This window comes from Myotis nattereri (genome assembly GCF_964212035.1).
Source record: "Myotis nattereri genome assembly, chromosome: 6".
NCBI lineage: Eukaryota > Metazoa > Chordata > Mammalia > Chiroptera > Vespertilionidae > Myotis > Myotis nattereri.
Genome location: NC_138081.1, coordinates 16,420,106 through 16,439,325, shown reverse-complemented (window position 1 = coordinate 16,439,325; position 19,220 = coordinate 16,420,106). Strand labels below are relative to the sequence as shown.

Genomic DNA, 19,220 nt, shown 5'->3' with positions numbered 1-19,220 from the left:
CACAAATACAGAGCTATCTCCCCGACAGCCCCCCTTCCTTCTCCTCCTCTTTTTCTCTGTCTCACTCATGGACAGGCACAGCCAGGCTCTTCCTCCTCGAGATGCCTGGCGGGCTGGGGAGCGCCATCTGGTCTCCTCCATCTGCCCAGGAAACCTTGGCCGGTTCAGAGTGTTCCTTCCCACCCGGCACTCCTCGGGCCCCAGGCCGGGGAGCAGAGCTGCGGGGAGGCCGCCTGGAGGAGCTGCTGTGTGCTGGGCAGCCCCTTTTCTGTCTGCAGTCTCAGGGCAGCGGGCAGGAGTGCACGAAAGCGGGGAGGGTTCCCCAGCCCCAGATACATCCTCTCTCTTCTGTCTTCAGCCCCAGATTTAGCTGCCTTTTCACCTCCCACGACTTCCTGCTGCCATCTGGAGTGCTGGGAGGCTGGAGAACTAGAAGGAAGACTGGGGTGGGGGTTGAAGGGAGGGGGCCCAGAGCTCAAGCCCTCAGAGGGGAGGAGGGAAAGAAGGTGCTGGCACCCTGGACAGAGAGTGGGCCCAGTGCCCCCTTCCCTTACTCTCTCAGCGGCACTGTCCAAAACAGTAGCCACCAGCTACTTCCGATTTAGAAGGAAACAGAAACTCAGATATGAAAAAATAAATATAAAATATCTCAATAACTTTTAGATAGATGACATATTTAAACGATAATATTTTGGACATATTGGGTTAAGTATGAAATTAATTTCACCTGTTTCTCTCTGCCTTTTTAATGTGGCGACTGAAAAGTTTCAAGTGGTATGTGTGGCTTCCATTACATTTATTGGCCAGGAAGTTGCTGTTCTGTAAATACTTACTGCAGGGAGCTGTTTTGAACTAAATGGTTCTTTGTTATACCTCGGTCTTTTGGCTCGACACACGCCCATCCCTCAGCCTCAGAGAGGCAGTACAATGTAGGGGTAAGAATGTGAACTTGATAGACTGAGTTTAGGTCCTTCCTTGTTTGTTTGCTTTTAAATATGTTTTTATTGGTTTTAGAGAGAGAAGAAGGGAGGAGGAGAAAAAGAAACATCAATGCGAGAGAGAAACATCCATCTGACCAACGACCTTTAGGTGCATGGGATGCCGCTCTCAACCAGCCAGGGCCCATTCTTGTTAGTTTTAAGCTGTGTGACATCGGGCAAGTCAGTTAACCTCTCTGTGTTTTAGTTTCACATCAGAAAAATGGGAATAATACAAGTGCTTATCTCAAAAAGGCTATTGCCAGGATTACATGAGTTAATATGCATACTAAGAAGAGTGTTCAGCACACAGCAACTGCTTGGACTGGCCATATCGTTATCATTATCTAAAATGCGGGGCTGTTCCTTGCTACATATGTGTCGACAGATACGATGCCTCTCTGGGTGCATTCCCTCCTCCCAATCATCTTACCGGTAACTGACATCCTCATTTCACGGAGAAGCACCTGAAACTCAGAGAGGTTCAGTAACTTGCCAAAGCCACACAGCTAGTCAACGGGGTTTGCACCTGGATCTGCTCTCCTCCAGAGACTGACCCTTAAGAACCACTCTGTGCTCTCTCTCTCTCGATAAATGCCCACCAAGACCCTCCAAAGTAACACCTCTACCCCCTCCTCTGGCCCCAGGTTCCCACCAGCATCAAGGACCTGCCAGTGTGAGAAACTTCCTGTCACAAGGCCATCCCCACGGGGTCACCTGCCCCTGGGTTGCCAGTCATGAGCACGCAGGAAACCCTAACAACAGCGTCAACCTCGCCTCAAGCTGCAGGCCAACCCTCGAGCTCAGGCTCGAAGTTCACAAAGAGCTTCCCAGCCACCTGGAAGTCCAGGGGTCCAAATCATGGGCCCAATGTGCGTCTGATGCGCAGGATCATCGCCGAGGATGCTGAGTGGTCACTGGCCATCGTCCCCCTGCTCACAGATCTCTGCATTCGACACATTGTCAAGAACTTCCGGAGTGAGTCTGTTGTGTCAGGAGCAGGAGGGAGAAGCCAGGAGCAGGGTGGATGGGGACAGCCTGGAGGAGAGGTCTCAGAGGCTGGGTCCTGGGCAGCCCCTCCCCTCCCACACAGCACTTCCCTTTGACCCCTCCAGCCAGGACAGTGTCTCCTGCTGTCCCCACTTCCAGGCCCCACTAGACTCCTGCCCGCAACATGCCCTCCATGCCTATGCCCTCTCCTCACCTTTCCCACTCTCTCCAACAAAACCCAGCCCAAACCCTAGTGACCGCTTCCTCCGGAAAGCCCTCCCTGGTTGACTGACCTTTATTTACGCTCTTGGAGTCTTCTGTGGCATGTATAGGTTCTTGGTTTTTTTTCTGCCCTCTGTGCACTGTAAATGTTCATACTTTTCAAAGACAAGTTGGATGGGGAGCTCTCTGAGGACAGGGCCATCTTTTTTCTACGGCATCTATCACTACCTGACCTACAATATATTCCTTTGACTTGTTTATTGTCTGCCTCCCCTCATAAGAAGAAGCGGCTTCCTTCATTTCATTCACTCTTGAACCCTCAGCACTTAGAATAGTGTCTGGCACATAGTAGGTGCTCACAAAAATTTATTTTTTATTTAATTAATTAATTAATTTTTTATTTTATTTTATTATTTTATTATGAAAGAGAGGGCTAAGGGACTGCTTGGCTAGAGGAACCAAACATCCCCATTTGCCTGCCTCCTTAGGCTTTTATTGTAACAACAGCTTGAACTAAAATTAACTATTAGATACTATCAGTCGGGTAAGCAATCCTTGAGAAGACTCATGTGTCTGCAGTGTCCTTTAAGCAAGGCCGTCTGAAGACTAAGCATAAAGATTCCAGGAAAACACCCAGGGCTCAGACTTGTTCGGAAAAGTCAAGGCAGGGGCAGTTGTCTTCGGCCAACTCCTGCCCCATCCTCCCCACCTCTCCCCCTGTTTTGTTTTGTTGGATGCAAAGGACAGAGGGAGGCGGTGAAGGACGTGAGTTCACTGTTCTAGTTTCGATTTTACAAATCTGCCGCCATTTTTAATCCTTCAAAAAAAATTTTTTAAATTTTGAAATGAATGAAGCAAATCAAATTGGGAGCCTCTGAAGTCAGGACTTGTCCCTCCATCAGACTAAGTGATGACTGAGGGCTGGGCCTGAGATTCTTCCTCAGAATGGGAGCTCCCTGCGGCCAGATGCTGCGATGTCAACGTTCAGGGAAGGCAGGCCCCGAAGCCAGGGGCTGTGTCTGCCCCTCAGATGGAAGCCTCCCTGGGAGTCAAGTCTGATTCCCTCTCCGTCCGGGCTCCCTGAGGGCAGGGGAGGGGCTTCCCTTCCTGCAGTGCCCCCAGGCAGGCCCAGCCCAGGGCCCCATGGGGAGGGGGGTGTCCCCAACACCGTGACTCCAGCTTTCCTCCCTCGGTCCCGAAGACAACCCGATCCTGACGCAGCTGCTCCCCGAGCACCAGCAGAAGGTCCTGCGCCAGCTGCCCCCGGACCTGCCGCTGGCCGTGACCGCCAACCTGATCGACGACGAGAACTACTGGCACCGCTGCTGCGAGCAGCGCTGGCCCGTGTGCCACCTGGACTGCCACGGCGGCAGCTGGAAACGCCTGTTCTTCGAGCGGCACCTGGAGAACCTGATCAAGCACTTCATCCCGGACTCCACGGACCCCGCGGTGATCCTGGACCTGCTGCCGCTCTGCAGGAACTACGTGCGCAGGATCCGCGTGGACCAGTTCCTCCCGCCCGTGCAGCTGCGGCCGCTGCAGCACAGCGGGGACCAGTCGGACTCGGGCAGCGAGGGAGAGATGGAGGAGCCCTCCATGGACCACTACCAGCTGGGCGAGCTGGTGGCCGGCCTGAGCCAGCTGGAGGAGCTGGACCTGGTGTACGGCATCAAGGACTGTGGCATGAACTTCGAGTGGAACCTCTTTCTCTTCACTTACCGCGACTGCCAGTCCCTGGCGGCGACCATTAAGGCCTGCCACACCCTGAAGGTACCACCTGCCCCTCGGCCTTGCCCCGCTTCCAGTCTCGGCATCTCTCTGATTCCCTCTCACCTTCTGTGCCCCAGCTGTCCTCATCTTCCTCCTCTCCTTTCCTTAGTCACTGCTCCAGTGTCCTTTAAAATATAGATATAATTTTATTTATTTATTTATTTTTACAGAGAGGAAGGGGGAGGGATAGAGAATTCGAAACATCAATGAGAGAGAAACATCGATCGGCTGCCTCCTGCACACCTCCCACTGGGGATGTGCCCGCAACCAAGGTACATGCCCTTGACTGGAATCGAACCTGGAACCCTTCAGTCCGCAGGACGACGCTCTATCCACTGAGCCAAGCCGGTTAGGGCTCGAGTGTCCTTTTATGCACCCTGCACCCAGCCGGGTTCTGAGGATGCAGAGACAGGGAGGCACTGCCCTCCCAGCTCACCAGCTGTTTATTCCTTCGACAAACATCTGCGCCCCGGGCCCTGTCCTAGGTGCTGAAGATTCCGCATTGAGCAAAATCATACCACTTGCGCCCTCTAGAACGTCTAGTGCGATGAAAGACACTAATCAGCAATCATGTGAATGTAAAACTGCAACTAGGATATTTGCCAGATTTAGAAGAGAGAAAAAAAAACACTACAGAAAAAGGGCGTCCAGTTAAATTTGAATTCCAGATACATATTGAATGATTTTTTCGTATAAATATGTCCCAAATATTCTGGTTGGAAGAGGGAGAGCCTGCCAGGAAGTCAGAGAAGGAAGAAAAGGGGACACCGGCTTGTGTGAGCCCAGGGAGGAGTGCGTCTCAGGAAGAGAGGGTGAGCCCTGGCTGGTTTGGCTCAGTGGATAGAGCATCGGCCTTCGGACTGACGGGTCCCGGGTTTGAATCCAGTCAAGGGCACATACCGGTTGTGGCTTGATCCCCGGCCCTGGTCAGGGTGTATGCAGGAGCAACCGATCCATGTGTCTCTTTCACATCATGTTTCTGTCTCCCTCCCTCCTTTCCACTATCTCTATTAATCAATGGAAAAATCTCCTCCGGTGAGGAGTAACAAAAAGAAGGAGGAGGAGGAGGAAGAGGAGGAGGAGGAGGAGGAGGAGGAGGAAGAGGAGGAGGAGGAGCAGGAGGAGGAAGAAGAGGAGGAGGAGGAGGAGGAAGAGGAGGAGGAGGAGGAGGAGGAGGAGGAGGAGGAGGAGGAAGGGGAGGAGGAGGAGGAGGAGGAGGAGGAGGAGGAGGAGGAGGAGGAAGAGGAGGAGGAGGAGGAGGAGGAGGAGGAGGAGGAGGAGGAGAGAGCGTGAGCCCTAGCTGGTTTGGCTCAGTGGACAGAGTGTCAGCCTGCGAACTGAAGGTTCTCAGGTTCAATTCCTGTCAAGGGCACATGCTCCTGTTGTGGGCTCAATCCCCAGTGGGGGGCGTGCAGGAGGCAGCCAATCAATGATTCTCTCTCTTCATTGATGTTTCTATCTCTCTCTCCCTCTCACTTCCTCTTTGAAATCAATAAAAATATATTTTTTAAAAAGGAAGAAGAGCAGGTGACCAGCAATTGGGTGGAGTGGAGCTGAGGCCTGGACTTAGCAAATGTGGAGGTTACTTGGGGGAGGGGGTAGCTCTGTCAGTGGCGTGCCAGGAGCAGAGGCCAGATCGGCGTGCTGGAGTGGTTTATGGAGAGAGTGGGAAGTGAGGAAACTGGATGTCAGTGATCAACATTTTCAAGAACTTGGCTGTGAAAGGGGAAGAAGGTAGAGTAGAAATAGCTGATGGGGGGTGGGGTGGGTTTTCTTAAGAAGAAACTTGCATGTGTTTAAAACCAATGAAAATTTCCATCCAATTGCAAGAAATGGGTTGAGTCCAGGACAGAGGGTACAGGCTCATTGACCGTGGAAGGTTCCTGAGAAGGCAGGAGGGTGGGATCCAGGACTGAGACGGGGCGGTCGGCCCTGGGCAGAGGGAAGAGCGGGTGTGGTGGGATGTTGTGTTCGATACAGGAAGATGAGGGGTTCCCATTCAATGGCTGGGAGGCAGGAGGACATTTACCTGCTGAGAGGAGGCTTTAGGGTGACCCCTGAAGTTTGAGGAGGTTGGAGAAGGCTGAAAGTGTTGTAGATTATGAGAGAATATGTTGGCCTGAGAAACAGAGTTGAGTGAGCACACAGCATTGAGGGCTATTGGTGGTTCCAGCAAAACCACCCAGTTCTGTCACAGGACATTTTCTTTTTCTTTCTTTCTTTCTTTCTTTCTTTCTTTCTTTCTTTCTTTCTTTCTTCTTCCTTCCTTCCTTCCTTCCTTTCTTTCTTTTTTTAAAAAATATATTTTATTGATTTTTTACAGAGAGAAAGGGAGAGGGATAGAGAGTTACAAACATCGATGAGAGAGAAACATTGATCAGCTGCCTCCTGTGGGGATGTGCCCACAACCAAGATACATGCTCTTGACCAGAATTGAACCTGGGACCCTTCAGTCCGCAAGCCAACGCTCTATCCACTGAGCCAACCAGTTAGGGCTGTCATGAGACATTTTCCATCATGTCAGTTGCCTGGGCACAGACACGCAGAAGATAAGAGAGTGGGCTGGACCCAGCTTGGAGCCTTGCAAGGTAGATGCAATGAAAAGGTGAGAAACAAAAGACTCTCCGCTGGCTAAAGGGGGTGTGAAGAAAGGAGAGGACTAATGGATAGGGAGGGAGCGAACAGCCAGCCACTCCGAGGTCCCAAGTAAGAGGGAGGAGTGGAACAAGTCAGTGAGAAGGAAAGGGATGGGGGCTCCCATCTCCCATGTTCATAATGCTAACCCTACGCCCTTTCTTTATCTCTTTACTTCATCCCATCCATTTCCCGGTTCTCACCCTTCCCACTTTCTCCTGGTTCTTACCCTGAGTGCCTCTCCTTGCCATGGTGGATCTTGGCCAGCTGAGGAGGGTCCGGCAAGGGGCTGCTGGGTCAAACTAGCCTGGATTCCAAACCTGCCTCCACAGCTCAATCACAGTGTGACTGGGCAAGTGATATGTTCACCCTCTGCCTCCATTTGCTGTCTGTAAAGTGGAGAGGACTCATTCTACCTCACTGGGATGCTGAGGCTGAGAGATAATGGTTATGACACGTTCTAGCAGCATGCCCAGCGCATAGTCATTTCTCAAGAAATGGTAGCCTTTCCCCCTACCAGCTGCCAGCAGTTCTGCCCCACTCTGCCATGTTAGGCAGGCCAGCGAGGCAGCCAACACAAGGTGAGCAGAACCTCAGCCCCCCTGCGGCTCCCTCTTCTACCTGCAGCAGGCAGGCAGGCAGATGATCCCTGGCTACCAGGTGCTATGGACCCTTTACCTGCCCACAGATCTTTTTTTCTTTTCTGCCCATAGGTCTTTAGGCTGACCCGAAGCAAAGTGGATGACAACAAGGCACGCATCCTAATTCGCAGCCTCCTGGACCACCCGGCCCTGGAGAAGCTGGACCTGTCACACAACTGCATCGGGGACCGTGGCGCACGTGCGGCCGCCAAGCTGCTGAGCCACAGCCGCCTGCGTGTGCTCAACCTGGCCAACAACCAGGTGCGTGCACCCGGTGCCCAGTCGCTGGCTCACGCCCTGGCACACAACACCAACCTCCTCTCCCTCAACCTGCGCCTCAACTGCATTGAGGATGAGGGCGGCCAGGCACTTGCCCACGCCTTGCAGACCAATAAGTGCCTCACCACGCTGCACCTTGGTGGGAACGAGCTGTCGGAGCCTACGGCCACACTCCTCTCCCAGGTGCTCTCCGTCAACACCACACTCACCAAAATCAACCTGTCCTGCAACCACATAGGACCGGTGAGCCACAGCTCCTGGGGAAGGGAGGGCCACGGGGAGGCCCTGGGCCTTGGGGGTGGGGGTAGAACCCACCTGTCATGGGGCACTTACCAGGTGAATGTTAAAATCACAGCCGTACCTAGTTCAAATCCCAGCCCTGCCATTTAGCACTTTGGGCCTTCATTTTCTCATCTGTAAAATGGGGATAGTAACAGTATCTACCTCAAAGTGTACTGGGAGGATTAAATTAGTTATACTGTAAAGCAATTAACCATTGCAGGCACTGGCTAGGTCTTTAGTAATTGCTATCTGTTACTCAGGGTTATAGACTATGCTTGGTATCCACTATCCATTGTTCTCCTCTCACCCTCACTGTTATCTGGTAAAATGCGTATTCTTAACCTCACTTTACAGATGGAAAATTGAGTCTCAGAGACGTTAGTGAGTTGCCTGAGAGCATCCAATCAGTAGGAGGTGGCAAAGCTGTGATTAAACCCAGGACTGATCAAAAGCTGGGGTTCTTTCCAATAAACAAATGTCTCTCAAATTTCCTTAATCAAGTTGCAGAGTAAGAAATGCAGTTTCTATGAACAGCTGGTGAACATATACAAGGATGTAATATAATTGAAATGTACTGTTAACTGCTTGGTATACCTGCTGATGTTTTCCTTTATCGTCTACCTCATTTTTTTTTTTAAAATAAATGCTTCTGTATTACATTGACTTTGCAACAAACATGCTATTGAGTCACAACCATAGAAGCGCAGCATTCTGCCTCCCAATATGAAATTCTTTCACATTGGGCCTAGCCCACCCACCCCGGAAGAGGCTGAAGCTGTGAGGGGTAGTGAACAGGGCCCTCTGTGTACTCCACTTAGGGCCCTGCATCTTCTACCAACCCCTCCCCGCCCAAAGAACAGTCATGCTCACACTCACTGTCTCCAGAGGGGGTGCTCTTGGCTGCAAGTAACAGAGACCTTAGGCAGCAATTGACTTCAACACGAGGACTATTCATTATGTCCCATTATCAGAAGCCCCAGGGTTGGGAGTTCTGGGGTTGGAAATTCATTGGCTCAGTGCCAGCCCCTGCTCTGCCGTCCCAGCCACCTGCCGTGTCCTCTCTGGGCTCCTCATGTGGCCCCAGGACGGCTGCTGCAGCTCACGGAGGACAGAATGGAGAAAATGTCAGCGTGCTGCACAAATAGGCTAAGCACTGTTCTGTGGAACTCCTGTTCCAGCCACCTCTCTCTGTAAATATGTATATGAGTGTGTGTGGTCCTGGGTAGTGATGTACACAAAGACCCTTTCCCTCTGCTCCTCTCCCAGGATGGCGGGAAGCAGCTCCTGGAAGGCATGTCAGACAACAAGACGCTCCTGGAGTTTGACCTGCGCCTGTCCGATGTAGCCCAGGAGAGCGAATACCTCATTGGCCAGGCCCTCTGTGCCAACCGCGAAGAAGCCCGCCAGCGGGGCTTGAATCCCAGCCACTTCTCGGCACCACTCACTGCCAAGGGCCCCGAGAACCCTGTGGGATAGGAGAGGGGCCAGGGCTGGGGCAGTAACCACCCTGGGCCACTGCCCTACCCCCACCCCCCAGGTCATGCCCCTCGTGCCTTCTGCAGAGTGTCACACTGGAACACAGGGAGTGGGGGAGACCACGAAGATCCTGGGGTGTGATCAAAGGTTGAGTGCATGTATACATAATGTTTCCTATTAGGATTATGATTGCCAAGATGTAAGTTCCCCATTCTATATAGAATAATAAAATTTCATCAAGAATCTGAACAGTGCCCAGCCGGCATGGCTCAGTGGTTGAGCATCAATTCCTGGTCAGGCCACACGCCCAGGTTGCGGGTTCGATCCCCAGGGTGGGGTGTGCCGGAGGCAGCTGATCAATGATTCTCTCTCATCATTGATGTTTCTATCTCTCTCTCCCTCTCCCTTCCTCTCTGAAATCAAATATATATATATTTTAAGGGTTGAGTGTATGAAGATGTGAGGAGGGGGACGGACCTAGGGTAGGGGGAGAAGGAGTATTAAATAGGACCCAGACCACAACCCAGGGAGATGGTATTACTAGAACCCCTGAAATAAATTACTTCTTCCAGGTATAAGGAGAGGCAGAGAGAACTCTTGAGGGGCTGTGCCTGCCCAGACTCCCCAGGGGGCCACCCATAACCCTGACCCTCATTCACATCTTCCTCTTTCCTGAACAGATCTTTGACCTTTTAACCTCCTCTCTCTCTCTCTCTCTCTCTCTCTCTCTCTCTCTCTCTCTCTCTCTCTCTCTCTCGTTCTCCCTGTCCCAAGTCCTGCTACAACAGAACTTTGGCCTGGCTCTTCCACCCTCGCCGCTGCAGATCCCACCTCCCTACTGCCTGACTCTGCTTAAGTAACCCCGTTCCACAGACCACGACATCCCCTAACCTTCCCCACAACCTGGGAAGGGGAAACAGAGGCGACAGGAGGGACTCAACTGGGCCTCCCCAGAGAGCTTCTCCTGGGAGAGGGAGACGGTGGGGGAAGTGCCACGCTGGGAGGGGAAGTCAGTGAGTCATCCGAAACTTTATTTTCCACCAGTTTGATTTGTACAATCTTTGCGCTTGGAAATCCATGACAGAAAGGCCACAGTGTGATGCACCCAATTGACAGAGACCTGTCTTCCCAGCCAGGCCATGCCCACCCCACAAGCCCTTGTGCCCAGGACACATGAAGCCTTCCAGGTGCCCGCCAGGAGACCCCATCCCTCTGTGGCTGCCACACCCACAGAAACCACATCCACCCAGGGGGCCACGCGAGGACCTGACTCATGGCTCCAGGCTGAGCCCCATCTCCCATCCTCCTCAGGCTGAGGGACTCCAGAACCTCCAGATCTGTTTTCAAAGGGTGGGCCATGGGCTGCCACCACAGCCTCAGGGTGCCTGCTCTCTGGGGACTCCTTCCAACAAGCAGGCGCTGAGCAGAGCACCAAAGGGGGCTTGGGAGTGACTGCACATGTGTGCCTGTCCGGGCAACCTAGAGCCTGTCTGTGCCTGACCCCCTCTGACAGTTCCAGAGTGCAAATGCGTAGGTGTGAGGGTGAGTGTGTGTGTGTGTGTGTGTGTGTGTACATAGCCACAGCTGCTAGCAGAGGTTCTAATTAGAGAAACAAGAACATTCAGTGTAAAGTTTAATTTTAGAGAGTAATTAATTTTCTGGTTTTCCTTTTCCCTGGCAATCAATAAAGCTACCAAGGAAACAGACCAAAGAATTGGTGTCTAAGTCTGTGCGTGTGTGGGAGGTGAGGCTGTCTGTGTGAGACCTGGGCAGAAATGGTCAGTCCAGGCAAAAGTAGTAATAGGGCCTCCCTTCACCTCCTCCCAGCGTTGACTCTGTCTCAGAAACAAGCCTAAGGGAGGAGGAGCTGAGTTCCTCCCTCCTTGGAGCCAGGAGGGGGCCGGGCTGCCGCCACACAAGGGCAAGACATGCCAGCTGGCCAAGGACTGGGGCCTGAGGCCACAGCTCACCATCTGTACCTCACAGATGTCTGCTCAGAGGAAAAAGGGGTGCTCCGACCGCCAGGCCCCCGAGGAGCACAGACTCAGGGTCCAGGCGGGTTCAGTGCTGGCAGGCAGGCAGGCAGGCACGGCTGCCCAGGGAATTATAATGGCAGCTGTTCCCTCCTGCCCAAGCCTCCCCTTCGGCCCCCTCTCCCTTCCCATTCAGCCATCTCCACGGGAAAATAAAGCCCAACCGCAGTGGGCCACAGAGTGTGGTGACCCCACAGTCTGTGCCTCCCAAGCTCCCCCCCAGAAAAGGAGGGCAGGGGAGCCAGAGATGTTGCATAGGTGCAGGCCATGCCTTTGGAGGCTGCAGGCCGGCCTGGCTGGAGGGAGGAGGAAGCTCTGATGGATGGCCCGGGAGAAGTGAGAAGCATCAGGGCTGAGCAATGCCAGGCGGCCCAAGGGCTATCCTCTCCAGCTTGAAATATGAGCTCCACCCCTAGGCTCTAAGTCGGCTGTGAAAACTTTACCCGGGAGAGTTGGGAGGGTGGGGGTGGGAGGATTGCACACCGACATGCACACGGAAGCACATAGGGTGAGAGTGTGGGGAGTGAAGGCGACATCAGAGCTCTGGGGGAACCAGATGTGGGGCCAGGGCCCTGTGGTGGTGATGGCGGGACGCCCCTTTGAAGAACCTGGGACACAGCAGGGCTGCTTCAGCTCACCGGATAGGGGAGGGGGGAGGGGTCAGGCAAGATTTAGAGAATTCCTGGCTCTGACCTGCCACGGGAACTGAGTGTTTCTCCAACTGGGACTTGTGACAATGTCCTCAGCCCTGCAGGGGCCATGTGTGGGCCACCCCTTTCACTCCGCCCTCCACTGCCCTATCCTCTGACTCCCATCTGCTTCCAGAGCTCACGTCACTCAGGTCCCTCTCCCAATCTCCCCGCTCAGCCATGCACCTTGGCCAGCTTTACAGAATGCTGCGTGGCTGGGATCTCACCCCCTCTGCAGGGAGTGCCCTTCCAGAAGCCAGGGGAGGCGGCTGCTGCCCAGAGGCCTCAGGAAGGACAGAGGTACACGGTCCTGCCCCTGGCCCCCTGGCAGCAGCTCTCAGCGCCAGGGAGCAAGAGGGGAGGGACGGGAGGGGCATCTGTGTGGGGTGCGGTCTCCCTGGGACCCAAACTCCAGGGGCCCAGTGAGATAAACAACAGAGATGGGAGTGGCAGAAAGGAAACCCCGGTCTCTGGGGCACACGACAGGAGGAGGGTAGCAACGTGTCCAAGGTTTTGAGATGGGGGCTGACACCGGGCCCGGCCTCAGACCCACTGAATTCATTAGATGGTTGGAAGCCAGCCGGGCTGTTCACCAGACCACGGCCCCTCGGTAGAGACTGGGGCTGGGGAGCCAGGCAGTGAAAGAGGGAGAGCCCCAATTTCCCTTCCCCGCCGCCTCTGAACCTCCCCAGCCGCACAGCAAACGCCTCTCACTCGAGACGAGGCCCAGCGCGGGTCCCACAGCACAATCGCCACCTAACAGTCAGAAGATCGTAGAAGGCTGGGCGGGAACCTGGAGTGTGCATGTAGGGAGGAAGGGGTCCCCTTACGAACCCCGGGGCGGGGCTGGAAGGAGCCGGCTCTGCCCCAGTGGAATTCTCTGCCGACCCCTCCCACCCATCTTTCTCGTTATGTACAGGGAAGGCGGGGGTCTCAGCCCCATGGGGTCTGTTCCCGCTCACCCTTGCCTCCCTCCACCCGCTCCGTGCCCAGCACAGCCTGTCATCATCGAGACACAGTCCGGCAAGGGGCAGCAGGGAGGCCAGCGGGCTTGTCGAGAGCCATTGGTCACAGTGAGGTCTCCACGCAGGAGCCGTGGCGGTGCAGCGGCCGGTGGCTGTGGCCCAGGCACCCCTCCTGCCGGTGCACGATGAGAACCGGAAAGTAGAGGGCGTCGTGGTAGGGCGGCGGCGGCCCGGCCTCCTCCTCGTCGTCCTCGTCGTCCCCCATGCTGGCCTGGCTGGACAGCCGCGTCTGCTCGGTGGGGCAGCTCGCCTCGTTGACGCTCCCGCTCCGGCTGCGCCACAGGCAGCTGCGCCGCGAACCGTAGAGGCGCCCGAGCGAGAAGCGGCTGCCCCCGCAGCCCGGGCCTCCGCCGGGCCCCGGGCCGGCCCGCGGGCTGGCGCAGATGCTCAGGGCGCTGCGCGAGAAGATGGACGAGCTGCTGACGGCGCGCTGGCAGTGCTCGCAGCTGCGCCGGTAGGGGGCCACGCCCGCCGCGCCCGGGCCGCCCACCCCGCCGTAGCGGCAGGAGGGCGCGTAGCCGCCGCCCGCGCCCCCGGCGCCGCGCGCCGCCAGCCCCGCCAGGTCCATGAGCACCGCCTCCGAGTAGCTGGGCACGAGCTGCTGGTTGGAGCGGATGTGCCACTCCAGCTCCGTGCTGTCCACCGTGTTGACCCGCGGCAGGCGGTGGGAGAGCGGGGGCAGCAGCTCGTCGCTGGGGCTCAGGCCGCCGCCCGCGCTGCTGGCAGAGCCCGGGCCCTCCAGGCCGAAGAGCTTCTCCACGTGGTAGTGCGCGTAGGCCGTGCGGTACTCCGCCAGCACGCGCAGCGGCCACGACAGCGTCAGCAGCGCCGCCGCCCAGAAGGCCGAGGAGCAGGCGTACCAGGGCGGCCGCGCCGGGTCCGGGAAGGCCACCATGAACTCGCGGAAGTCCACGTTCTTGAGGTGCATGCCCTCGCGCGCCTCCATGTAGTCATCCAGGCCCTCGTTCTCGGCGAAGAAGCGCGCGCGCTGGCACAGGTAGGCGTTCTCGGCCTCCACGCTGGCGAAGCTGAAGCACTTGGTGAAGCGCAGCCGCGTGGCCGGCGCGCCCTCCAGCCCCACCAGCGCCTTGGAGACGTCGCGGACCCCGCAGCGCGCGTAGTCGAACTCGGCCTCCGCCACGTGCGTGTTGACGCGCTCGTGATAGACCTGGGGCGCCGCGGGGGAAGGAGGTGGGAGTCACTTGTCTGCTCATCCTCGCCCGCCCCCATCACTGCTCTTGTTGCCGGGTCAGACCCTACGCCTATCGCCTATCGCCTATCGGGGTTTTCATCCCGGTGGGAGCCTGGTAGGATCTTCTCTTCTGTTTTATAGAGAAACTGAGGCCCTCAATTTAATCAGTGAGTTAGAGATGAGGGCAGCACTCAACCTCATCCCTACCAGTATGCGTTCTGATTTTAATTAAACTCTGCTTCCTTTGGGGGTCACGCCCTGGCCTCCAGCTTGCCTGGCTCTTTTGCCTGTTTCCATCGTCCCACACTGTCCCCTCCTCACCACAGCCTGCCTGTCCTCCCTTTTGCAAGTGTTTCCAAATGGGCCCCAGAGGAGCTCCCTGTCCAAGGCCTTTGTCTCCCGTCTCCCTGTTCACGCCTTAGCAGTCACGTGGCCCCCCTCCTGATTCTTAAGGCCCCAGGCTGCCTCTGATTCGCATCCCAGTACTGAGACTTAGATCACCCTCATCTGGGAAAAATCTCATCCTCCTCTTCCTCCAAGTCCCTTTTTTAAAAAACATGTTTTTATTGATTTCAGAGAGGAAGGGAGAGGGAGAGAGCGATAGAAACATCAATAGTGAGAGAGAATCATTGATCAGCTGCCTCCTGCACACCCCACACTGGGGATTGAGCCCCCAACCCGGGCATGTGCCCTGACAGGAATGGAACAGTGACCTCCTGGTTCATAGGTCAACGCTCAACCACTGAGCCCGGGTGGGGGAGAGGGGGTGTCCAGGGCTCTTAATATGTCTAATCCTGGAGGGCCTGGGAAGTGCTGATTGATTATCCCCACCTCCACCACTCTCCATGTGGCCTCCCATGCCTACCCCCACCTCCGGGAGCCTTGGACTTGGGACCTAGGGCCCTGGGCTTGAGCCTAGCATTACCACTTAGAAGCTGCAGACCTTAGTCAAGTCCCTGAGCTAAGGTCTCCTTACCTGTGCAAGAGGACTTGGTAGCAACCACCTCACTGAACTGGTGAGGGCATGCTGTGAGACTGTGCATATGAAGCTGCCCCCACCATTAAGCAATAAACAGTAGACCCTGGAGCCAGACTGCCTGGGTTGAAACCCCAGCTCCGTCACACACTAGCTGTTTGACTTTGGGCAAGTTACATAACCTAGCCAAGGCTCGGTTTCCTCTCCTGTAAAATGGGGATAATAGTTAACTACCTCATCGGGTCATCATGAGGGTTAAATAATTTGCTGTTTGTAAAGTACTTAGAGCAGCCTGCCTGCTGGTGTTTGCTGTTATTATTATGGTTGTTGGTATTGCCCTCCTGTTGCAGTGCCCACCAGAGCTCGCTCACTGCTGCCTCTGCTCCTCCCCCTGGGGACAGTCAGGCACAGTTGGAGCAGATGTGCACCCTCCTCCCATCGGAACTGACCAGTGCTCCCCTCCAGCCCCTCACCTGGGTGGTGGTGTAGGCGTCTCCGTTGCGGTATCGAGTGACTTGGCGGGTGCGGCGGACATAGTGGTAGCTGATGGCCTTCCACCAGATGCAGGGTGTGGCCTGCTGCATGCGGCCCACACGCTCCCGGACACTGCTTACGTCAACACGGTGCTGCAGCTCATGGCGGGCTTGGCAGTGCCAGCACTCCACCAGATAGACAGCGTACAGCATGAGCAGGAAGGCCAGGGGGATGTAGACATAGCCGTTGGAGCAGGGGCTGTCATGGTACATGAGGCTGTTGCCCTGATAGGCGCTGCTGAAGGTGAGGCGGGTCACCGTGGTGACGTGGCACCAGGCCACGGCCCCCAGGCAGCCGTACATGAGCAGGGAGAGCAGCAGGCACTTCCAGTGGGACTCCCGGCAGAGGGACTTGGTGAAAGAGGGCTGGATGGGACGCTGCTACTCAGAGGGACAGGAAGAGGGGCCACGATGAGAAGGAAGTGGGACAGTGGCAGGACCCAGAACAGAGATGGATGCAGGGATGGCGGGGCAGAGGCCAGCATCAGAGATGACAGGCAGAGACCGGCAGGGATATGGAGAGAACATGGAAGACCGAGAGGGGAGCCAAGGACCAGAGATAAGCATAGAAGTGACCCAGAGTGAGCCGTGGAGACAGGAAAAGGGAACAGAATGCCAATACAGGAAGTGCAAAGAGACAGGCACCCCAAGAAGCAGGAAGAGATCAGCGCCAGAGAGGGAGGGAGGAGGCCCAGGTGGCAAACACAGATGGACAGGGTGGCACCCAGAGAAACAGAGTCCAAGGACAGGCGCAAAGGTGGCAATGGAACAGGAGAAAGTGGAGGGGAGGGCAGGGGAGGACAGACAGGCATCAGCGAAGGCAGGTCCCCAGCCCAGACCCCTTCCAGACGCTTCACTGACACCACCTTCCCACTAACAGGTGGGGCCCTCACTTCCAGACGTTCAGTCCGACGATCTGGAGGCCACTCCTCTTTGGCCCATCCACCTCCGAGTCCCTCACAGACAGTTAGCCTCATACCTCCTTCGGAGGGGGGCCCCCAGGAAACCTCAGGCCCGGTATCCTTCCCCATGCTCTGCACCCCGGGCCCTCTGTGAGTCTCCCTCTTATACCCTAACATCCTTCCCCTGTTCCCAGATGGGAGGGAGGGGGCTGGTGTCCCTGAGCAAAAAGCAGTCCCGGAGGAGATATCTAGAAGGGCAGAGGCATGGGGGCGGGGGGGAGGGGGGTGTGAGGGGATGTAAAACCGGGGCTGAGAGTAGGAAGGAAGACATTTGCAGCTCAGTCATTTGTCAAGAGAGAATGGTTTGGGTCCTCCCCGGGGCCTGTTCGATGGTTCAAGCACTCGGTGAGTTCTGTCCGACACTCAACCCTCTGACTTGTTCACATGTCTGGCTCTGCCACTAGACTGGGTATCCCTGAGGGCAGGGCCTGCCTCTTTGCATCCTGGCTGCCTACCATGGTGCTGGCACCCAACAGCCACTTAATAGATAGGGATTGAGTTGGATTTCTCGTGGCGTCTGGGCTTTCCCACCCCTCCCCCCTGCTGTCTAGCTGTAGGAACCTCGCACACACCCTCCTGCTGAGATCCTGACTGATTCCTTCAGTTCCCAGAGCCTGACCTGAAGGCTAGCCAGGGCAAGGGAGAAAGGGATGGGAAAGTGGGCCCTGGACTTGGTGTGAAATCAAAGGAAAGATCTGGAAGTGTAGAGGGCTAGGAACTAGCACACAGCATAAACAAACCAGATTAGAGTCCATGAACCTTTCGGGGAGCCTTGTCCTTGGGGAGGGGGTGCATCTGTGCACCCTCCTGGGTGTGCACTTGTCCCAGTGAGAGCGCACCTGACGCCCCCCCCCCCCCCCCCCGCAGGCCCGTCTGCCTGTGCTTCTGCCCGGTACAGTGTGTGTGTGTGTGTGCGCGCGGGAGATGGGGTGCTCCTGGTACGCTCCTTAGACTCTTTGTCTCCAGGTTCAGAGGACTGAGGAGGAAGGCCTCCAAGTAGGCATGTGCTTAGTCCCAGCACTGTGAAGGGGCCTGGTCGCAGGGTCCCCGGGGCGGGGGACTGCATGAACAGTGGCAGGAGGTGCGCGCGCACACACACACACACACACACACACACACACACTCCTAGTGACGGGCTGGGGGAAGGCATGGGGGAAGGTGGGTGTCGCCTCTCTACACATTTGACCTTCTTAGGACCCCAGCTCACATGATGCCACTCCTTCCCCCTGGTATTCTCCTGCCTCTGTAGCCCCCACAAGTCGCCCTTCCTGGCCTTCAAGAGAGCATCGCCCCTGTGATCCAGGATCCCGGCCACTGTCCCCACCCGGATCTGCCCGGGGTCCGCGAGGCCCCGCCCCCAGGCCCCGCCCCCTGCCCAGGACCCCCGAGCCCCGCCCCTGGCGCGGCCCCTTCCCCGCCACCACGGACAGCTCCCGCCCGCCGGTGCGGACAGCTACGCGGGACTGCGGCTGCCGCGGCCGGCTCGGCTCGGGGTGCGGGGCGCTGGCCGCGCTGCGGCGGAACCGGCGGGGGCCGCGCGGCGGGGGATGGGGGGCCAGGCTGCGGCCGCGCCCGGGGCAGGGGCTCCTCCGGCTCTCACCTCCTCTCGGGCGGGGCCCTCGTCCGCCGCCGCCGCTGCCGTGAGCTCCTCCGGGACCCCGGGGCCGCCACCGCCGCCGCCGCCGCCGGCGCTCTCTCCCGCGGCCGAGCCAGGGGGGGACATGGCGTAGAGGGGGCGCGTCGAGCTCAGGGCCTCCCGGGGGGCTGCCGGGGGCCGGGGGCATCCTGCGCGGGCCCGGGGGAGGGGGTGGGAGGGGGCGGGGCCCTCGCTGCTCCCCACCCCCCGCACGGGGGGAGGGGACCTGTAAAGGGCACCGGGGGTCAGGGTCTAGGGGGCTCGGGGTGGGCAGGCGGGCTGGGGGGCCGGGCTGGGGGGGCCGGGGCCGGGGGCGGGTGTCACCTTGAGGCCCGCGCGGCGCCGCTCCGCCTCCCGCCCGCTCCCGCCGCCGCCTTTTGTCTGAGCCGAGCTGAAGCCAGCGCGCCCCCCCTCTTCCTCCCAGCGCAGGAGCCCCGCCCCCAGCCCCCCAAACTCCGCCTTCCCCAAGCCTACGGAATAACCACCCCCCAAAGAGGAGAAGCAACAGGGGCTCCCCGCACCCCTTCCCCACTCCTAGCCCTACTAACCATGCTCGGGGGCGCGCGTGTACACACACACACACACACACACACACCATCCTGGGAAGATCTATGAAAGTGAGTCTTGGAACCCTAGGGAGATTCTTATCCCAGTTGGGTGGTAAAGGATAAGGCAGGAGCCAGACCCAGCTGAAGCTGGATGGAGCAGGGCAGAAGGGAAAGGCTTGGAGCTGTGTGCGAGAAAGGACTAGCAGAGGGCAGAGAGGACACTGCAACCAGCCCACAGGGACCATGTTCCTTCCCTGGAAGCACAGCCCCAGAGGAGCAAAGAAGTGTGTACATTGTCCTGTGCTAGAGGTCAGGACACCAAAGTTTTAATTTTTAAAACATCCTCACCCAAGGA

At 57.0% G+C, this 19,220-nt stretch overlaps 2 protein-coding genes across 2 annotated transcripts; one reads left to right on the top strand and one right to left on the bottom strand.

Annotated features, from left to right (window-relative positions):
• Positions 1-1,714: 1,714 nt before the first annotated feature.
• On the top strand, positions 1,715-9,517 carry DRC5 (dynein regulatory complex subunit 5; the record flags this gene model as incomplete). Its single annotated transcript, XM_081094741.1, has 4 exons — positions 1,715-1,955; positions 3,391-3,959; positions 7,307-7,756; positions 9,062-9,517. 4 exons carry the CDS (start codon positions 1,715-1,717, stop codon positions 9,269-9,271), a joined length of 1,470 nt encoding a protein of 489 aa, XP_080950867.1. The 3' UTR covers positions 9,272-9,517.
• Positions 9,518-10,281: 764 nt separating this feature from the next.
• Positions 10,282-18,404, bottom strand: TMEM151B (transmembrane protein 151B; the record flags this gene model as incomplete). Its single annotated transcript, XM_081094683.1, has 3 exons — positions 10,282-14,186; positions 15,660-16,100; positions 18,282-18,404. 3 exons carry the CDS (start codon positions 18,402-18,404, stop codon positions 13,062-13,064), a joined length of 1,689 nt encoding a protein of 562 aa, XP_080950809.1. The 3' UTR covers positions 10,282-13,061.
• Between the last annotated feature and the right edge of the window lie 816 nt (positions 18,405-19,220).